Source organism: Stegodyphus dumicola, chromosome 9 (genome assembly GCF_044657685.1).
Source record: "Stegodyphus dumicola isolate Sdum_Otavi_A_Nest chromosome 9, ASM4465768v1".
Lineage (NCBI taxonomy): Eukaryota > Metazoa > Arthropoda > Arachnida > Araneae > Eresidae > Stegodyphus > Stegodyphus dumicola.
In genome coordinates, this window is record NC_140776.1 from 43,757,374 (window position 1) to 43,771,150 (window position 13,777).

Genomic DNA, 13,777 nt, shown 5'->3' on the forward strand with positions numbered 1-13,777 from the left:
CCCATATCAAGTGTCCATGAAGCTATAAGGCAGACAGCACCTGCTTTGTAATAATAAATTAACCACTGTGGTAATTTTGTAAACACAAGACTGAAAAGTCATCCTGGAGTTCATTATTAAAGTGCTAGTTGTTTCTTATGTGACTGTCAATCCACTTTAGCAAAGAAGACAATTGTCCACTCAGGTCATTATGTATTGAATGTTACTTAACTAGAAGCAAAATGTCCAATTAAGGAAGGAAAAAAGTAACCTTAGTTTGGCTTAGATTTTGAATGAAACTATCAACTTCATGGGTGATTTAATAGGAGTCCCTCTTCTTCAGAAGTAGAACTTTATTTGTGGAGTAAGGACCAAATATATAAAGAAAAAATAGGCAAAGCCAAAAAGAAAATAGATGTAGCACTATCTGTTAAGAAATGAAATGTGAAAAAGTTATATTAAAATTTTGAAACGAGCAAGTGAACATGGTTTGGAATTGATGCCATTAACTAAAGAAGGTAAATTTTTATGAATGTGAAAGGGACCAAAGAAATCCAATTTATCAGTTGAAGAAATTTTGTGGTTAATTTTTAAAGAACCAAAATCCAAACTGTAATTATATATGACCAACTTTGTGATATATAGGATGTATTATTTTTACTTATCTGCTAAATATTTCAGTATATTGGAGTTACAGGTTTTTGTTCTGATTTAAAACTTGGATTTGTATTTGCATATAGCAACGGCCAGTCACAGTCTGCACGAGGCAGTAAAAGGTTTAATGCCAATCCTTTATAGCTTAAAAACTTGTAAAAATAAATGTGTAATTTTTAGCTCCTACCTTCAGAATTTTTGTAATCGATTTTGATCTATACATTCTGAAAAATATTTAATATTTTTGCATCTAAAAATTATTCTATTATATCTATTAAAATTATTATATTATAATCAAATATTAAAGTAGTCAAATAAATATTACTTAATATGCGATAAGAAAAATTTTAAGAATTGTATTATCTAATTTTAGTAATCAACATTGTATAAAACTTATTCGTTCTCAGAGTTTTTATTTTTTATGTTTGTACTATCAGCTATGTAAATGGAATTTCTTTCATCACTGTTGATTTTATGTTTTTACACACACCAAATCTATCAGCCTTTTATGATTTTCTCATTCAGCACTTTACATGTTCAAATCAACTATTCCAAATATAGGAATCCCATAATAAGAGAAATTTGCACCCTTTAATACGCTGTTAAAAACTCAATGAAATAAGAAGCAGCAGTAGTTTCTGGCTTGTCTGAACAGAAAGGATTCTAGCAAGAGAGAGAAATGTAACCAAGACCTACCAGTACTGGTGGGGGGGGGGAATCATTTCAAGGTTAGTTTTCAGTGTACAGACATGCTGGCTTCACCGAGTTCTTTCTGTCTGTAATGTAAATACAAGCCAGTTTCACTTAGGAGTCCTCTGTGAAAGTATCCCTTTCCTTAGGCAGATAATCCTCAAGTATTTTTTCTCAAATATGAATTAGCCGTGGCTGATATGGAATTTCAAGGATTAAATATGTATTTAATATATTTTTTCAGAAATAAAGATAGATACATTTTTAAGGCCAGTTTATTTTGACATGAAATTTTTATATAAATAATTTAGAATATATTTCAAACAATCAGGAAATTAATTTCCTTATATTTTTAATATGGTATAAAAGTTAACAATATTGTGTTGCAAATGCAACAGAGAAGTAGATAACATTATAATGGAATTTAATGTCCATTATGATTAATTATATGCATGTATTATTTAAACAAGTGTTAACAAAACTTTTAATATATTGGATTTAGTTTAGATAACATTTGTAAATTTGTAAAAAAATGTGCATATAATTAGCTGTAATATATTAAATCAGTTCTTCAAAAAGGAATATCAGAGTTGAATTAAATTACATTAAGTAATCACAAGCACAGTAGCCTGGTCCATTGACTGGTTCTACTTTCAGACCTCGTCTGAAAAATAAAAAGAGGTTTGTACATGTTTTTTAAAAAATATATTCTATGAAGTAAGATAAAAAGTATGAAATTAGTGTTTGTATATATTATGCATAATGGCATTATATACAATATCATTTTCTAAACTAAAAGTGCATTTAATGCTATTACTTGGAATGGGTATCATTCTGCGAAAATTATTATTTAAGCCACACTAGCAAAAATGCATTAAAAACGTCCTAGTTTAATATTTTTATCAGTAATCAAAATAAAAATATAATTATAAGTGAATAGCAGTTTTTTTCACTAGATTACTACGGAGCATTGCAGAAGCAACTTAAGGCACAAAAGTAATTTAGTATTTTAGAAAAGCTTAATTTCCACTTTTATATTAAAAAAGCTTCTAAAAAAAAAAAAAAAAAAAAAAAAAATTCTTCCCTCCACTTCCAAAAAAAAGCTAAAAGCAAAAAAATATTCTAGCAAATATCTATCATGAAGGCAATAAAGCTGGAATTTTTAAAGTTTTATGCATATATTATAATGAATGAAATGCATAAGGCAGATTTATAAGCACTGACTTGGTAATTTTTTGTATTCAAACTAACATAAAAAATATTTAAAATTCGTAATATTACGACAAATGTTTAATTATTACATGCTTCTTTGTTGAAAAAATCTATTTCACTGATAATAGAAGCTATGATTTAAAAGATATGATATTCTCTAAGTAATACTCAGTACATAAATCCCAACTATTTAAAATGCCAGGTATTTAATTTTGTTGCGATAATATAATAAATTTTTTTATAAGCACTGATTTTTTTTTTGATGCTTTGCAAGATGAGCCAATTTTTTAAAAATTATACTAATATATAATTATAATATCTGTAATTCAGTAATTTTCATCATTAAAGAATTTAAAGTTTTTTTAATAGAAAAAAAAGAGTATATTAGAAATATCTAACCAACTCAAAATGATCAAAAATGAAAAGAATTAACCCATGATACTTTCTTATTTCTCTGTATATCATTAAAAAGATTATATATACTGATGAAAGCTCTATCAATCTTCGAATTCAAATTCCATAGTTATATACACGAGTCATGTTATTGTCAAAGGAAAACATTAGCATTCAGTTGTACAGGGTGCAGCAGGGGAACTTCCTTATTTGAAACGCGTGCCATCTAGCGACATTTATTCCGAGAAAGGTGGAATGGCGCTCATTGAAAAGAGCAGTATCTAAAGTTTATGTCATGTAGGTTTAGTAACAAGTATGCAGTGGACGAGAGAGAAGCGCACGTTCTCCGTGGAGTCGTACTTTTCAACGTACTGCATTTTTATCCATATAAATTGGCAGTGGCTCAAAAACTTAATCTACGCTATTTTCTTTCATGAAAAAATGCATGCAAAGTCGTTCTTAACAATACTCCTCATGATGCTCTTGTGTTCTTTAATGATGAGACTCATTTTCAGCTTTCTGTTTGCAGCGTGCATTAAGCAAAACATGCGATAATGGAGTAGCACGAATCCCCGAGAATTTCATGAGCAGCCCCCCCCATACAGAACGTGTGACTGTTTGGTGTGCATTGTTCAGAACAGGCATCATTGGCATGATTTTTTGGAGAACATTTCCATGAATGCCTCATCTCCTTACAAGGTGATTGTCAGTGTCCAGCACGTCCATCTGATTTAGCCCCGTGTGATTTCTTTTTGTGGGGCTATCTGAAATCTCTAACGTCCAAAGACCTTGGGCTCAACTGAAGAACAATATTCAAGCAGCTATCGACAACATTGACCAGAACGGAGTCCATCTTAATGATATTATTTTTAAACCGTAATAATAATAATAATAAAAAAAAACTTTAAATGTCTCTCTATAACTTGGAAAAAAATTAAACTGGTATCGCTTATACTATTTGCGTTATTCATTTTTAAAATAAGGTAGTTTCCCTGCTGCACCCTATATTTCAGACATTCATAACAGGAAGATTAGACATTCTTGAGAATGCAACAATTATTTTAAGATTAATTTCATAAATTCTGTAAGTATGCATAATGAAGAAATCTAAGGAATGATTTCTTGGTTTTAAGAAATTATAACTAAAATAAATGGATATTAAAGAATTTAATATCATAATACAAGGCACATATACAATTATCTACATGAAAATTAAGGACCTAACAGCATATAGGAATTGAATAAATCAAATACTTATTTATGTAACAGATTTCAATCTTGTAAATCACTCTAATAATGAAAAAAAGTATGTGAAATGCTTTGTCATCAAATATGACCTAATATTTAATCTTATATTAGGAATGTAATTTCTTGAAACGCTTATATTTTTACACTTGCAATAGTCAGAAATTTTAAAGAAGATTTCAATTACAAGTATTAAAAAATATTGCTTAAAAATATTTACGAAGGAAAAAACACTATTAAATTCACAATCTACAGAAATTTCACAATTTGAAGTAACAGATGCTGATTTCAGATGTAATTTATCACATGATATTAAAATGTTAATTACTTCATATTAAGACATTGGTCTGAAATTCAAATTGCATGTGGGCCAGATTTTCTATTTTAACAAACAGAAAATTTTTCAGGAACAAAACAGAAAATATTTTAAGTAGTTTTTTAAATTTCTCTTACTAAATATTGATCTAAACATACATAAAAAATAATGATATCCAAAGAAAAAAATTCAAATTTATTTTCTATCTGAAATCTAGAGTTTAGTTCATTATAATAATTATTTTTGTTCACTGTAATTTTTAATTCTACTCTATTGACAAGTAAATTTTACATTTTCAACTGATATTTATTTCAAATAATTTTGACAAGTTTAAATTAGAATTATTAGATTAGAATCAATTTACAAGATTTCAGTCACAAGATTAGAAACAATTTTTCATATTTTCAACACTGAATATCACAAAAGTGGAAGAGAATAAAGGAAAAAGGTGTATGTTAAGTGACAGACATTTTGGATCAAAAATAGAAAAGGTACTTCCTTATTGTTTACAAATGATCACCAAATGGTTGACAGTACTAATTAGTCACTTATAGTTTGAAAACTTCTGAGTAGGATTACAATTTTGGCACTGTCGATTAGGAAGAGGCCTTTCAGCACTATGTAAGTAATGGGAGCCATACTAATAATAAAATTTTCACTGCATTCTCCAAACACTAATAGAAATTCATCAGAATCTTCCCATAAAATGTATCTATTCTGCGTTAAGCTTCATTAACACATACTTTATTTCACTACGAACAATTGATCCAATAGAACAATGTTTAAACACCAGGATGCCCGAGCTACATGGCTCTACTACATGTAGAATGTACTACAAAATTACAGAATTTTATTATAAACTAACTTTAAGAAGCTTTAGTTTTTTTTTTTTTTTTTTAAATAATTTTTAATATATATACTATGAGATTTTCCTGAAATTTTACATTTAGCCATTCACATACCTGCCAGCTTTATAAGAATAAAAATTGAAACTATTTTTTAAAAAAATTCAGAAAAAGCACAAAATGAGTTATATAGAGAAAGCTTTATTTTTAAAAGAATTACACAGAATTTTAAAGAAAAACACTTATAAAAATTGAACAAATGAAATTAATTTTAATACAATTGCAGTAGCCTTTTTGCTTTTGCTAAAAGGTAATTCAGAAATTCTGCTTTATAACATTTACTATCTCATTTAAATCAAAGTCAAATATTTGAAAATTAATAAAATGAAAGGTACAGGCATTTTAAAACCTTAGAGATGGAAATATAATAATTTTATTCTAATATTATTTTTCTAACAAATTAAATAAGTTTGCTTTTTTGCCTAGTATTAAATTTTACACTGTCATGTTTCTCTCGCATTTGAATTTTCTGATTCACTGATAACACTGGTTGAAAGTGATAACAGTGATGACGATTACCTTTATGAAAATCACACTTTTGCCACAGCAAGTCAAAGAATGATAAAAAATTAAAAGCCGAAGAATTTTTTTTTCTTCTTTCAAAGTACATACATAGTATTCTTATTGACAAAACTGATTTTGGAAAGCTGAGTGGTCTCTGGTTACAACTAACCAGATGGTCCCAAATTTTTGTTTCAAGGTGGCCTCACTGTTTTACAACATCAATTTGCAGTGGCCCAGTGATGAATAGCATTGTTTTAATTTTATATTCATTCAATACGTTAAATCACTCTCCAAATTATGGTCACAGATAAGGAAATGAAATTTCAGATAAGAAAATTAATAATCTTTTGAAAGTTGGGCCAGAATTAAGGATTTTAAGGATAAAAAGTCATTAAAAATGCCTAAGGAATTTTAAAGACTGTATAAACCTTGTAATGTACAATATAATCTGCATATAAAATAAGAATACAGCTATGTACTGATGGAATTTCGAAATGGAAAGCATACTTACTTAATCATGTTACATCGCAGTTCTTCAAGTCGTGGTATGGCATTAACTGCACTCTTCACAGATTGATTACTCCACAATCTCTCTGCTACAGCAGCAGCTCTAGGCCTACACAAAAATATGCTTACAATTATGTTCCAAAATTTTATATTAAAAATTCTTAATCACTCTTAAAATTTATAGATATAATGTAAAAATCAATTGTACTTTAAGACTGAGCATACATAATAATCTACACTAACAAACAGTTCTAAATTAGCTTGAAACTAACAGTAGAGCCTTGGTTACTTGAACTGAATGAGAGCACATCAGGTTTAGATAACTAGCTTGTTCAGATAATCAGTTTCTATGTTTCAAATTATGAATATTTCAAGCAAATAATCAGCCCTTGAACATTGCATTGTTTAACTTAACAGACATTTATTTTCAAGTATTAAGTATTTTACTTTGATACTAAATTATATTTTCTAGAGTAACAATGATTATGATATCTGCAACAAATATCATATTGTTAATTTTCTCATATTATGATCTGTAGTAAATGCAATTGCTTCACTCTTAATAAAAAAGATAATTTTTAAATTGCATTTACTTTATAATTCTTGTGCTCTTTCCTTTTTTAATTTAGATGCCATAATTAATAACAGTTAAGTTCCCCAAATAAATTTTTCTGCCCAGGTCCAAAGAAACAGGCTGAGAGCAGAGGCAACATAGTACAGTACAAAGTCCGTAATCCGGACTCATCGGGACTTTGGCGATTCTGGATTATCGATCATCAATTTACATCTGCTAAGATGGCATGCAGAAATTATACAATTAAAAATATGAAACCGTAATTTATGAAATAAAGAGCAATTATTATCTAAAGGGTATCAAAATTAAAAAAAAAAGGGGGGGGCTTAATATTTACTTGTTTACTTTATATTAAACATTTCTTTCAATGTAAGTTGTTAAAGTTGCTTCGTTTTTTTGTGCTAAACGCACATGCATAAACATTACAGTGCGCATGCGTAAATGCATTACGCACATGCGTAAAGCATACAAAAAAAAGTTTGCGGCTTTAAGGTCCGGATAATAGACGTCCGAATTACAGACTTTGTATAGTGAATAGGAGAAGTATTGATTTGAGATCTAAGTTACTGAATATTAAAAAAAGTGACTGGAAGATTTTAAAGAATTTCTTTGGAATCATGACTGTATTTCATTTTCACTTTCAAATGTTCATTAATAGCAGTTCAAAAAAGTTTTAATACATAATTCATGCTCTTAATATGTATATATACCAATTAAAATTACACCTAATTTTATTACTTATATGACACTCATTGCATAATTATAGTGAAAAGGAAGGAAAATGGACATCACTTTAAAATTCATATTATTAAAATAATAATTTATATTTATGTACTTTATTAAAAATATTTGAATAGAAAAGTAATTTTAAAACTAGGAAAATACATTTTTAATTTTCCATTAACAAAGGCAATGAATGAAATTCTTACACAAACAGATATGGAAGGCATGAAAAATAGCCTTGTCTGTAACTGCAGTATCTACCACAATAATTTATTACCAATAAACCTAAAATCTTTACTCATCCTAGCCAGTAAGATAACTATTCTCACATTTTTATTGATTTATATTAATGAATTACAATGTGTGTTGTTCTATAATCTAGCACAGACAATGGGCAGAAAAAGTACAAAATTTAGTTACATTTTACTGTCTCTAAATATGAAAGCTATCTTACAAGAATTTTATATAGTTAAAATCAGCTACAGTTGCAACATATGTTCATTTATAATTAAATATGTAATTAAAATACAATCTAAATCTCTCAGAAGATTGAATCTAATTCTATTAATCCTCTTGACTGTGTATCCCACAATTTCCATAGACTACAGAAAGTACAAAATTTGCTCATCCCACAGTTTTCATGGATATGTATTTATCCCCTCTCTTTAAAAGCCCATCTATCTTTTAATAAAAAAAAAGTGCATTTTGTACAGTATTTAGTCATGTTTTGGCTTGCAGAAAATGTTAAGAGAGTGCAGGACTTGATAAGGCCCTAAGCTGTTTGAGATATGGGGCCCTAAGCTATAGTGTATGTAGCTTATATGTAAATCGTGCACTAAGTGAGTGATAGAACATATGATCCTGATGACAGTTCTGATGCTGAAATTGATTTCAGTTATTTTGAAAATTAGAAACAGTGAAACAGATCGTTATTTCTTGGACTCGTCTCTAGATAGTGATGAATATGAAAATGATTCAATAATCATCCTAAATGTTCACATCTCTACAATCTCTGTAGAATACTAATGTACTTAAAAGTTTCTGGAGCTTTGTATGCAAATGACTGAGCAAAGTACCAAAAGTATTTAGATGGAGCTACATGTGGTACACCTGGGAAACCTAGTTCTCTCAACCCTTTGAGACTGACAGGTTGTCATTTTGCAAGCTACGTAAGTCAAATAAATAAAAAAAAAAAAAAAAAAAAAAAAAGAGTGTGTTGCAGAAATATGCTACTTTTTCTTCCCTTCCTTAGAAAAACCTGAAATTGGCAAAAATATTCACAAAGAATGTGAAGAAGGACTTGGTCTTGAACCTCGTTTTGAAATTTACCGCACTAAACTTGATTTCAAGTGTTAAATTTAGATAAACACTGAACTATATCCAACATATAGATCATAATGTTTACTAACCAAATTGTTATCAAAATTGCTTTAGAAATTGCTTATTTTTATTATATATTTAAAACCTACATGAATTTTAGAGTTAAAATGTGTAGCGTATTTTTGTAACCAAGATTTTTAGTCCAAAGGGGCTTTGTCTCTGAAGGACTATTGCATTTTCAGAAGTATGCATTACATCTGTATTCTGTAAACTAAAATAAACTTCAATTTAATCAAGATTTATTTTCAGAATTTTCGCTTTATATCGTTAATCTTACAACTGACTTTTATAAAAGCCTGTTCTTATGCATAAAATCTATATTTAAAAAAAATCTGAATGGTTTCAGATTTTAAATTACGTCAAAGGGGCATTTATTTAACATTTTGTGTGTTACCTTTATTTATTAAGTATCATGTTCTCTGCACTTAAACCATAAAATACAGTTCAATAGCAATGTCGAAAATAATTTTTAAATAAGCATATCTTTAAAATTTCCGATACACAGTTCCACGCGCTGGAGATAAAAGGGGTTCCCCCCATAGAGTGTTGCCATTGCTCGCTTTTAAATCGGTGAGTTAGATAATCAAAAATTCGTTAAAGTTTTACAAAATATGAAATAGATAATAAAATGAATTCCAAATTTGGTCTTCCACATGCCCACATTCATAGGAAAATTACGTCATTCAAAATTCGATGGCTCAGTGTACCATTGTTTTATCACAATGCAAGAAATATACATACATTTATGCAGATTTTCGATTATTTAATTTCGTCAAATATACTGCAGGACTCTAACATTTGGTGGCAACAGTTTGAAAAGTGATTTGCTGTTTATGGTGATTCAATGCAAAATTGCAAAACAAAAACAATAGTCCTTCAGAGACAAAGCCCCTTTGGACTAAAAATCTTGGTTACAAAAATACGCTACACATTTTAACTCTAAAATTCATGTAGGTTTTAAATATATAACAAAAATAAGCAATTTCTAAAGCAATTTTGATAACAATTTGGTTAGTAAACATTATGATCTATATGTTGGATATAAGTGTAAGCAAAAGTTCACTAAAAATAATACCGTATTTGATGGCATATAAGACGCACCCTTATTTAGAAGGCCACACACAAGGGAAAAAAGTTTCAATAGTCCGCGCGACAGCGCGGTACCACAATAACTTAAAATGCGGTTTATTTTAGTTTTCTTGTGTGCATTTATAACAAACCTATGAAATGCTAGTATTTTTCCTTCATAATCTGCTGGCATTTTCTGTGCAATAGTTGTTTTTGTGTGCATTGATAAGCCTTGCCTTTTCATGAACCTGTAGCACCAGCCCTCAGACCCTGAAAAGTTCTGATTCCAATGTTTTCTGCAAATCCTTTGGCCTCATTGATTATCATTTTAGTTGAAACGCTTATCCCAGATTGATTTCCTCTTATCTATCACCCACATTTTTATGGCATTTTCAAGTTCAGGCCAAGATGGTGCTGGGCATTGAAGGTTACGTTTTTGTTTTTTAGCAGTCTTCAGTTGATCTTCCTGCAGTCGCCAAGTATGTATCATTTTTTCGGTAGGTGGTGGACCGAAATGCCTTGCTGCTGCTCTATTTCCATGCACTTTGGCATAGTTTAACACTCCTAGTTTATACTGAATTGTATAGCTTAATCTCTTGTTTCCTGTAGTCATATTTTCCAGGGTATTTTTTTAAAACAAATAGTTTTAAGCAATCAATACTGACACGTGTGTTGGCTGAGTCAAAGAAAGTCTATGTAAAGAAGGAAAGGATCCATAGACGTAATGTGACCGTCGAACCTGTTCGAACTTCGACATCAGCTTCGAGCTTTGGCACTTTTTGGCGATAGATATTTCACGCATGCGCAAAATAATTATGGCAGATGTAGGAAAAGTTATGTGTGTCTAGACCTTTATCTGGGCTAAAAATAGCATTCAGTATTGAAAGTTAACCTGTGTCCTTCACGTATAAGACGCAGGTAACTTTTTTGAGACCAAATTTAGGAAAAAAAGTGCGTCTTATTTGCCGTCAAATACAGTACTCAATTGAAAAGTTGAAAAATAAATGAAATAAAAAAACAATAGATTGCATTAATATACAAAACACATGCAAAATACAGCTAAGAATTAGCACCTGAAGTGGCATTAATCCATTTATTTTTGCTAGAAAAGGTCTATTATAATTTGCTATAATTCTTGACAGATGATTTCTCTTATCAGGATTAGCATTTATTTTGAATATTAACTACTAGACCATATACATAAAATCCATGCAAATACACAAAGCTGAAATATAGGAATAAAAATGAAATGCTTTTTCATATAAATTAATATAGCCACAACATGTAATTTCACTAAACTCTCCCTAAAAAAGAATGAAATGAGTCCAAATTCAGCAATGAAAACATCATTATTACTTTCACATACTAAACCAAAAAGAATTTTAAAATGGCTTTTGTTCTCAATTTGTTTAATAAATTTATTAAAATCTCTCTCCAAATATAACTGCAAATGATTACATACATTGATTAAGAATGTTTTAATGAGTCAAAATATTACTCCCATAAAATTATCACATCAATTTTTTTTTATAAAATTACACTGGCTTCCAAAAATTAAGCACACAATGCAAATTGGTAATTTTTGAGAGCATACTTGAATTTGAGCAGCTAAAAATCATTGTGGATGCAAATCGTAATTTCGCATGTTTTCATGTTACAGCCAATCACAACTGACTGAACATATTAGTCAGTTATTGAAGATGCCAGCACTCAGAAGGGTTTGGGAAGTTCACTAAATGCTGATACAAAGTGTTTATAACTTTTGATCCTACTCAAATTTCTATGGCTTAAAAAATATGAATGGTAGATAGTGAGTGTTGGCATGCTGTCAGATGCATTAAAACAGGACACTCAATCAAAAATATCACTATTTTCATTGGCACTAATCATTATGGAATTTCTCAAGTGTAGAAACAATTCCAAACAAGTCAAACAGTTGTCTTGAAACTTGTGCATGTCAGTTAAGAGTTATCACACCCTCTGAAGATGTCTATATTGCTACAGTAGCCAAGCAGAATTGATGAGTTATATCCATAACTGTTAGATCATTGACTGTATCACTTGGTGAGACAATGTCTGTCAGTACTGTATGTATAAAGGGACTGCATGCCCAAGTAGTAAGTATTTGTATCCCATTACTGCCCATTTCAGAGGGGCAAGATTAAAGTGGTGTCATCAACATCTCACTTGGACTGACTCAGATTGGTGCAACATCTTGTTCACAGATGAGTCCAGATTTGGTCTGCTATCAGATGATAAGCATATAAGGGTCTGGATAGAACAGAAATCAGACTCGCAACATCATCGAATATCACATATTCAAAGATGGCAGCATCATGGTAAGGGCTGAAATTTTAATGAGATATCACACCCAGCCGCACATCATTAAAAACACATCTGTGACAGCTGCAGAGTATCAGGATGAAGTCTTACACCCCACTGTAAGACGACACTGCAGCAGTTACCCATCCCCATTGAGCCAGCATCATTAATGTGTACATGAAGAGTAAGGGCATTCCTCATATAGAGTGCCACTGCACTCCCCTGAATTTAATTCCACTGAAAATCTTGAGATACTCTCAGCATGCTGTCTCTGCCTGATTTACCGCCTCCTGCTAGTCTCAAACAGTTGGGACAACCTTAATGTAAGAATGGCCATTGCTTTCATCTGCGATGGCTTATCTCATTGAAAGCATGGACAGTTGCTGTAAAGTTTGTGTGAAAGTCCTGGATGGTCACATACTGAAGAAATAAATGGGCCTAAGCAGATTGTAACATCAATGAACATTTTTAATTACTGAGATTAACTTAAACATAGTTGTGTACAGCAGAGAAAAAGGCGAAGAAGTAAGAATGGTATACATATAAAAAGATACGTAATAAGCAGTTACGTCATCACCGCGTGAATAAAGGCGAACAGCGCATGCTTCAGGAGAAGCTCTCTTAAGCTAAACGTCGTATTATAATTTATGATACTACACATACCTTATATTAATTTATATTTTATTTGTTTTTAACTTTAAACATCAATTAGTAAATGATTCAAATGTTACGTCATGATATACTTTACAAAAATTAAATATTGTTTTCATCTTTGTATTATAGTGATTGTTTTCTTTCATGGGGAGGAGAAAATTTTTTCCTTAAATGTACAATTTGGTATTCATCAAAACTTCACTCTTTCATTTTTGTTGATTTTACTGTCACATGCTTAACTTTTGAATACAGTGTGTATGGAAGGCAATGTTAGTTAGTTAGTTCTAAGCACTGGCCCCAAGCCCACCTAGCAGATGAAACCTGTCATATGGCTATGAGGGGACAAGCCAAGCCACAAAGCATAACAAAACAACGTAAAGCAGATACATACATTCCAAACACTCTCTGTGAAATAGTATATAAATGTGTCGTTTCCATTTCTGTGTTTTTTCTTAAGTTTAAAATCTTTATAAGTTTTACTTTCAATTAGTTATTATTATTCAAATCTTCTTTATACTATCAAAATTCATCTTAAATTTATAAGTTACCTCAATTATTTCTGTTTTCAGCATGATTTTATGCTTTGTTATATCTCGATACCAATATTCTTCTTATTTTCATTCACAGTTTGCATAATATCTCTTGCAAATT

General features: G+C 30.1%; 1 protein-coding gene across 5 annotated transcripts in view; it reads right to left on the reverse strand.

Moving 5' to 3' along the window:
* Positions 1-1,580: 1,580 nt before the first annotated feature.
* Positions 1,581-13,777, reverse strand: part of LOC118196066 (beta-hexosaminidase subunit alpha-like) — a 72,407-nt gene continuing 60,210 nt past the window's right edge. For all 5 annotated transcript variants that reach the window (XM_035367449.2, XM_035367447.2, XM_035367450.2 and 2 more), the window contains 2 exons: positions 6,410-6,514; positions 1,581-1,987 (listed from right to left, as the gene is read on the reverse strand). In XM_035367449.2, coding sequence (XP_035223340.1) covers positions 1,924-1,987; positions 6,410-6,514 — 169 coding nt within the window. In that variant the 3' untranslated portion in view covers positions 1,581-1,923. The remainder of the gene's footprint in view (positions 1,988-6,409; positions 6,515-13,777) is intronic.